Source organism: Morone saxatilis, unplaced genomic scaffold, assembly GCF_004916995.1.
Source record: "Morone saxatilis isolate NCDOM2014 unplaced genomic scaffold, NCSU_SB_2.0 Contig8, whole genome shotgun sequence".
Lineage (NCBI taxonomy): Eukaryota > Metazoa > Chordata > Actinopteri > Moronidae > Morone > Morone saxatilis.
In genome coordinates, this window is record NW_023340257.1 from 27,727,930 (window position 1) to 27,736,667 (window position 8,738).

The 8,738-nt window shown below is 42.8% G+C and overlaps 2 protein-coding genes across 2 annotated transcripts; both read left to right on the forward strand.

Moving 5' to 3' along the window:
* Positions 1-1,216: 1,216 nt before the first annotated feature.
* Positions 1,217-1,783, forward strand: LOC118341889 (extracellular sulfatase Sulf-2-like). Its single transcript, XM_035680297.1, has 2 exons — positions 1,217-1,447; positions 1,659-1,783. Exons 1-2 carry the CDS (start codon positions 1,288-1,290, stop codon positions 1,781-1,783), a joined length of 285 nt encoding a protein of 94 aa, XP_035536190.1. The 5' UTR covers positions 1,217-1,287.
* Positions 1,784-3,185: 1,402 nt separating this feature from the next.
* Positions 3,186-5,765, forward strand: gmnc (geminin coiled-coil domain containing; the record flags this gene model as incomplete). Its single annotated transcript, XM_035680283.1, is given in 2 exon segments — positions 3,186-3,302; positions 3,574-5,765. Coding segments are annotated over 2 exon segments (1,116 nt in total), but the record flags the coding sequence as incomplete, so codon positions are not given.
* Positions 5,766-8,738: the final 2,973 nt, after the last annotated feature.

Sequence of the window (8,738 nt, forward strand, 5' to 3'; positions counted from 1 at the left end):
CTTTATGGTCTGTTTTACTCTAAGTATCGGAGAATGACTGACAACCCCTAGACGACTGAGACCAGAAACCTCATCGGAAGAAACTCCGTTTTACTGAGGGAATACAATCCAACCTGAGAAGTCATTCATCTCTCGCCATAACAGACACCTCAAATACCACTTCTATCAGAGTGGCGCTCCTTGCTCGGCCTCTTACGTCAGATTCAGGTCTTTACCAGATACCTTCAAAGACCCCAGAAGCTCTGTCCGTCTGCTATTTACTTCCGCTCAATAACTCGTGTGTTACAGTCACAGATTTCAGCTCTTCCCGTCACCGTTCTCCCTCAATTATTCTGGTCAACAATTCATACACTTTCCTGACTGCTCGCGTTGTGTTGCTTATCTTTTCCTCTCTTCTTTCTCTTCCCCATCTCTCCTCCTCCTCTCTCTCTCTCACTCACACACACACACAATTCAATTCCTCATAATCTTCTATTGAACATGATGTCAGGATGAAACAACTATCTCCCAAATGCCGTCCCAGCAGAAATGTCAGGTGAACAATATTGCCAAAGCGTCAAGGATAAAGTGATTTAATAACGAGAGGAGAAAAAAAAATAAAATTTATTAAGTAAAATAAAAACAACAAGAAGCTGTAAGTGTGTGTGTGTGTGTGTGTGCGTGTGTGTGTGTTCATCAGTATTCCCGCCCTCACACAGAAAGCAAACACAGAGCCGATCACGTACTGCGCTGACATTTCACCCAAACACTGCTGCAATAATAAAACCATCATGTTTGCAGCAGCAGCAGCAGGACCTCGAGGGTCGGACGTATTTCAGTGAAACAACTGGACGACCGCGGCTCTGATTTCTGATATTTGCTGCAAATATTTACGTCACGATGAATCCTGATGACTTTACCAACCTCCTGACCTTTTCTCTGGCATCACCCAACTCTAAACCCTAAAAATCACATTAAACCTCCAGTGTGTCAGACTGACTAAATATAATAAAGATCGTAGATTTATTTAAAGCTGTGAAAAGGTGACTAATAATAATAATTATGGTTATTGTTGTGTCTTTATCAATTAATTTATTAATTAATTGCAATCCGTACCGGCCCTCTTCCTGTTTAAGTGACCACGCCGGTGAGTTTTCCAACAGGAATTCGACGAGTCAGACTGTGAGCTTGCTGCGGCTAAACTTTGGCTTTTGTTTATTTGTTTGTTTGTTGTCCAGAAGTTGAGGCTCCGCCAGGGGAAGCAGCTGATTGGTTGACCTTTCTTGGGGAGGTCAGGGGTCGAAGGCCATGGCGGGCCGACTCCTCCTCTTCCTGTTCATCTCGGTGACGCTCTGCCACGCCCACTTCCCATCTGGCCAGCGTCTGAAGCCCCGCCTCCAGAGAGACCGCCGCAACATCCGGCCGAACATCATCCTCATCCTGACCGACGACCAGGACCAGGAGCTGGGTGAGTATCACAGATATTAGCCTGTTATTAGCATTAATAATTAATTTACTATTATTGTCACTATTGATACTTTTACTGTTGATAACACTGATGACTGACACAGCTAAGCCCCGCCCTCCTTAGTTACTGTTGCTACGCCTGTCAATCTAGAACCAGTTACTACAGTTCCCATCATGCCCCTGCACTGCACATGCTCTCTCTGTCTCTGTAGGTTCGATGCAGGCGATGAATAAGACTCGTCGTATCATGGAGGAGGGCGGGACTTCCTTCTCCAACGCGTTTGTGACCACGCCCATGTGCTGTCCGTCACGTTCGAGCATGCTCACTGGGAAGTAAGAGATGTCCATCTTTACCCGAATTACTGACTCATTTTCTGGGCTGCCACCAACTCTAATCTACTAATCATCTCACGTTTGATTTAATTATTTAAATATCTGTATTTTAACACCGGCCCATTAAATGCTAACAGAAAAATGTTTCTGAATGTGTCCGAACAACCAGCAAGGAGATTGAACATTTACAATGCTGTAGATACAGGGCATAGGTCAGTGCTTTAGATTACGGTCAAAAGGCAAAATGTTTTTGCTTCTTTTGGCACATACTTCATCTCATCTTCAACAAAATTGGTGCATAACATATTTAGATGAGGCCAAACAAGACTTACGGGTTCATGTTTGAGTATCACTCATCGTTGGTCTGTAATTGGTTACCGAACTTCCAAAGACATAGCTCGATGTACTTAACAGGACAGAATTCTTCATTTCTGCTGACAAAAGCTCCTGCATGTGGCCGTTGATAAAACCCTGACGTAACGCAATATTCAGTTCAACGCCATGAATCACAAACGGTACCACTGGGACTCTTTCAGAAGCAGTCAAACATTAAGTATTGTGGTTGTCGTCAGCTGATCCCTCCTCCTTTAAAGTCTGCATTCATAAGCAGTATGTAATTAGATTACATTTTAATAGTAACATTACCCTGTCTGTCTCTCTTTCTGTCTGTCAGACTCTCAGTGTCTTTTCAACAGTTCTCCACCTGCTGGTCTGATGTGGACCGAGCAGCTCTCTCCTCACCTGCAGAGGAACAAACAGGTACGAAACTGCAGAGACGATAACAACTCATTTCAATCTGACAGAAAGTCGCTCAGGTTCAGCGTTACTTTGCATAAAGTAGGAGAATCAGGGCCGAGCTGTTTTCCGACAAACAGATAAAGAAATGTGATCTGTTTTTATCTGATGTGCTCATAAATTAAAATCAGGAGCTTCCAGTTCATAACAAAACAATCACAACAAAACTGAGATTTCCACACATGTATTATAATGAAGTATGTCAAATCAAATTGGATAACGGGTAATTTTCTTTTTTAGTTTTTTCTCATTTTAAAACAAAGCACACAAAAAAAAACTGAAACAAACAAATAAAACCTACATTTTATATTTCACCAAATGTTTGAATTAAGCCTTTTATGTTTATGCTAATAACTCATGAATCATCATTGATCATTGATCGTGACTCGATGTACCTAACGGGGCAGTATTCTGACTACTGACATAGCTTCAATTTTGGGTATTTTCAGATGTAAATCACAAACAAATCTTGCTGGCAATCGCACGTATTTTCTTCAGGGAATGCAAATATTCTAGTTTATTTATTTTGTTATGTCTGATAGCGCCGCTGTGAATCGCTCCTAAGGTGGGCACGTGCCATCTGACTTACTCTGTTTTTAATCTTCTTCCAGCTCCAGGACACTCTGCTGCAGAGAGAGGAGGAACTGGCCCGGCTGCAGGAGGAGAACAACAAACTCAGAGAGTTCCTCAACTCTTCCTTCGTGAGGAACCTGGAGAAAAAGGCAAAGGTCTGTTCGTAACGCACGAGAATCAGTAGATTGAGTTCCCAATAATACTTCCTGAACATCAGAATAGAATACGAAGTGATGACAATCACTTGGCTTCTTATCTGGTACTTTTAGGATCTGAGTCCAGAGGCTTAAGTGCAGTCCTACCTGCCTATGACCAGGTTGATATGCAGACAGTATGAGATATATGAGACAGATGGGTCAGATGTTTGTCGAAACCAGAAAGGTGTTATTCTAAATGTCTCGCTCTGTCCTTGTTCGCCCCTCACAGAAACTAACCACTGATGGGAGGAGGAAGCTGAAAAGAAACCTGATGTTCGCAGACGACGGACCTTTCCAGAGCTGCAGTCATCAACTCCTGACCTCCCAGCAGGTCAGCAAGAGAGTCTGCAGGAACCTCACTGCTGAGTTCTGCTCCGAGTCCTCTGAGACGTCTTCCTCCTCAGAACCAAACCTGGACCTGTGGGTTCTACGAACATTGGGACTGAAGGACAGAGACACCATCGATACGTCCTCCTCCTCCTCCTCCTCTTCGCCTGGATACAGTCTCAGCAGTTTAGTTTATGATGCTGCAGTCAGCTCTTCCTCGTCCTCTGAATACTCTCTCAACTCCTCTTTCGGCCCTTCGGACGCCACTTCTACGCCATTCTCTGTGCACAGCTACCGCCAAAGATCGACACATCACATCGAGTATGGGTACACTGCTGCCGAACACCAAGAAGATAATTGTGCTAATCCTGCCAAGTCGCCTCAGAACTGCACAACTTCTCCAAGTCAACAAGTAACCGGACCGTGTGAAGGTCCGGAGGCTGTGATCAGGAGCTACAATACACTAACTGCCTTCCAGTCGCCACCAGAAGAACTGCCCTTCACCCCATCACAAGACGGTACAGAGATCTGCTCCTTCGTAGCCTCGAGTCGAGTCCAAACTCCTGTTGAACATCCTGCCAACTGGTCTCCACTAAGAGTCACCCGGACCCCATCACAGAACAAAATCCACTTCAGTCCAGCAGGAGAAAGATTCCCTTTCTCTCCCATCTTGTCATCGACTCCCATCATGAATCAGCAATGCCCAATGAGTCCAGCAGTGGGAGCTCAGCCTCCTGCCACGCCTCAGACACCTCGCAGCCGGACAGATTTGGCATTCAGTATGTCCCTCAGCCCGTCCAGCAGTGTCAAGACCCACAGCTTCCCCCAGGGACAAGCGTTCGTCAGAAAGGACACAGAGGGAAGGTGGAACTTCACCTGGGTGCCAAGACAAGGACCATAGATTCTTGCTGACCTCAAAAGGACCTCAGAAAAGATTTCCTATTTCGTGTTGTTAACTGAGAAGTTTCCTTTGGCCAAACTTTTAGGACTACAAGTCCACACTGAACTTGTTGCTGACTTCTTAGACTTTGTTCTGGGTTCTTGGTGCTGATTTTACAAGACAATGCCCTTAAAGACCCTCGGTCCATACAGACAATTATCAAAGACCTTGAAAAGATCGAGAGTGATGGAAATTATTTCTCCTCCGATAATTTTCCAATTATTGGGATTATTATTATCCCAAAATCAATGAGATGCTCAGTCAGATTTTAAAATAGCTGTGTTGGATTTTGTGAGCTTTTTAGGAGAATTTCTGGGGCCTAAAACACAGCAACTTTTCTAAAAAGTTGCAGTGTTTTTAGGCATTCATTAAAAATCAAAGGCAACTTGTTCCAGGAGAAGGAAATCGAACTGTTTGGAGGATAAATGTGTGGCGATGCACCGATACCAGTATCAGGCACCTGATGCCTCCCTGATAGCAGGAGATGTTAAACAACATTTAATTTGTTACAGTCAGAATGATGATGAACATCTGATGAAAATTAAAAATTTAAAGTCATTAATAGGGTTAAGTACTCATATTGATGCATCTTCACAAGAAGAAACCAGGAAGTGAGTTTGGCTCGACATCTTGCACAGAAAGGTTGCAGTGATTGGATTTGTGTTAACTGTTGTGATTGTAACTTCCTGGACGAGCTGTTTTAGGATGTGTGAACTGTGGGAGTTACAGATCATTGTAGGTTTGTAGCTAATTAAAGCTAACTGACAATGAGTGTAACATTAAGCATTAACAGGACTGCCTACAATTATTGTTTATATGCTGAGGTTTTTGTTTTTATATTTAGTTTGTGAAACTGCCACATAAAATATCAGTAATGCCCCGTGTGCCGCTTTGTGTCCCTTATTATATTTATAAAGTACAAACTGGTGCCACCAGAAAGCGATAACTGCCCCTGATATCAAACAATGAATGCACTGGTATGAGCATGGGTAGCTACCGGAGGGGGCCGGGACCTGTGCCCCGTCAGCATCAGATGCTGTATCCCAGTCCACGAATAAAAACACATTCAGCACTATAAGATACTTACTATAAGATAAGTCCCTCGTCTCTGCTTCCTGTTTCATGTGGACTTTAAAAGAAGCTAAAAATTAGAAAAATACAGCAAATCAATGTGATATTAAAGCTGACACTAATTGGTTGGGTGAAGATTTGTCACTGCCGTTCCTAACCCTGTTTTTAAAACACCTTCTAATTGCTACGAATTAGTTAAAATGAGTTTTTGAATATTTACACTAATAATCAAACATATGACTGGATACTAACAGTAGCATGTTAGCTAGTAGCATGTAAAACATCTAGCTAGCTTGCTAACTAAACACAAAGCACTTTTAAAACCATTAAAACCATCATTTTGTTTGTGAGGAATTCACATATTGGCACATAATTAAAGACTTCTCATCCTGTGAGTGTTTCAGAAACACAACCTCTGTTTTCAGCTTCATGACAATAATCCAAAAAGGTTTTCAAGCATTTATTTAAAACGAAGGAGAATTTTCTCAACCCATATCTGGAAAATTCAAGATTAAAATATACATTTTCTTTTTTTTTTTCACAAATTCTTGTCACCAACTTTTTATTTTAATTTTCCACAACTTTTAATAACAACACAAAGTTATACGATGGAATTAACGCAGCAGAATATTAAATAAATACACTTTTCCCCTTTTTCTCTGAGTAAAAAACTGTTTTTAAAATCCAAACCAACCAAAGTAGGTTTCACTATGAAATATATTGTTCACATATGTCATTTTTCATTAATTTCACATCAAGAAATTAACATTACACTGAATGAATGAATGAACTGATTAAAATGTGCTTTATTTTAATTGTAAATTATTTGCAAAATTGTTGTTTTCAGCTCTGATGTTAAACTCACATTCCTACATGTGAATGCTCCTTTGTTATTAATATGAGAATTTCAGGGTATTTTTTGTTAAATTTGGTGCAAAAAGTCACCATAAACGCTGGTGTAACTGGACTCACACATAATGTAGTATAAATATTTAATTCATACTAACACAGCAGCTGGTTGTGTTCACTGACGGTTGATGTAACGTCTTTATATGAACATGTACAGAATGTAAACTAACAGGAAAAAACTGATTCACAGTCTGAGTCTCTGATTATTTCACAACCTCACATCTAACGACATAAATATATAATATACATATCTCTCTCTCTATATATATATATATATATATATATAAGTATTACATTTACAAACTACTGATTTGTGACTGTTGCCTGAATTAGGTTCAGTTGCAACATCTCTTTGAGTGAGAGAAGCTTTACATTCGTGGTCAGAGGTCACATGATCAAAGAGAGCTCAACAGTGAGGAAATAAAAATTCATATTCTAAATAGATCATTTATTAATCATTGTTAACGTTTTGTCTCCACTACAGAAACACTAGCTAACTGCTAAAGTCTGATAATGTTTGATTAATGCTTTAATAATTGTGTAAGTATTGATTACTGATCAGGATCATTTTCAGATAATTGTACTCTTTCTATTCGGGGCCAACTGAGTAAAACCAGACTTGTTAAAGTTTTCTGTCTGTGCTGACAGCCTCCTCACTCTTTAGCTCAGTTACCAGTTCAACCAGTCTGACCATCCCTCCCTTTTCGGGAACAAAAGCGGCTCCCTGGAGACGGCCCACCCCCACATCCTCCACCCCGATCCGCCCCCCAAAGGTAACGATGGTGGGGTTTCTGCTCCCCGGGGGCTCCCAATACAGGGTCCTGGGTCCCTCGAGGGCGAGCCGGGGGGCCGAGGGAAAATTGGGAGCGAGATGTGTCCGTGGCAGAGCCGACCGAGTGGTCTATCTCTAATGACAAGGTAAGACCGGCTGCAGATGTCCGACAGATTGGAGGCTCTTTCAGGACAGGGAGGGCCCCGAGTCTGGCAGGAATGTGAAAGGAGGGCCGCTCCGGATCACAGGCTCTGAGTGTCGGCCAGGGAAAGGGGTCATTAAAGAGGCTGGCCGGCTGAAACTCAATCCGCACCGGCTGATCTGGGGCAATCGGCTTCTCTACCGGCACGTCTCTCGCAGGGCCGACAGCTTTGGGCTCGGGGCCTTCAAAAGCACGTCAGCTATGAGTCGACACGTCTCGCCACAGTTGTGAGCCGTTCTCAGGAGAGAGGAGAGGAAACGAGAGAGACTGAGAGAGGACGAGACGCGGACGAGAGAGGAGGGGAGAGCAGCTGATTAAACAACCTGCCCAGCTCAACGCAGATGGAAACAATTGAAGGACGGAAAACAACAATAGGCCAAAATCTACCAAACCTGCTTGGGTTGGTTTTAAAGCGTGATATAAATTATTTTCACTCCTTGCCACTTTAGGGGAGGTCGCACTTAGAGTCAGGCATCACTCCAACCCATCCTCCTAGGGCACCTTCCCTCCTTTGCTCTCGCATCTAGTTGACTATCGAGTGAGATGCGAATCATATGTTGGTTATAATATCACCTCTCATTACTCTTTCAGTACTTTTTGAACCGAGGACCAGATCCTACTCATATTTAACGAGAGGTTCACTGGACTGAACACTAAGCAGACAGCAAAACCAGGGCCCAGAACAAAAGAGGACTGAGCAAAAGCTAATTCAAGAGTCATGAGCCTCAGCATGGCCACTTCACCAAAAGAATAAGGCCTGAAGTAATAGGACTGAAGAATACAAAAGAACAGACCCAAGTTAGTTGGTGGAGTGGGAGTGGGCGAGATTGCCTGGACATGCTTCCGGCGCGTCAGGGTTGGGACGGGTTCATCAACAGGCTCCCAGGCAGAGCACATTAACCTGGACATTAATTTTGGAAGGTACCAAAACAATGTCTTGAGAGCGCCAAGACCACCCATGTACTTGTTCACTCCCGTCTGTTTCAGGATAGATGGTTATTCCCACACATGATCTCCCTCTTGAAACAGACTGGCTTTTGGTATCACCACTCGCCGATGGGACATCCTTAATTCTCAACAAGATCTTCCCAGAACATGTTCCTCATTTACTGTTTTGGTAAACACACCCAATTTCATTGTGGACGTTCGAATGTAGTGCACACATATTAATTA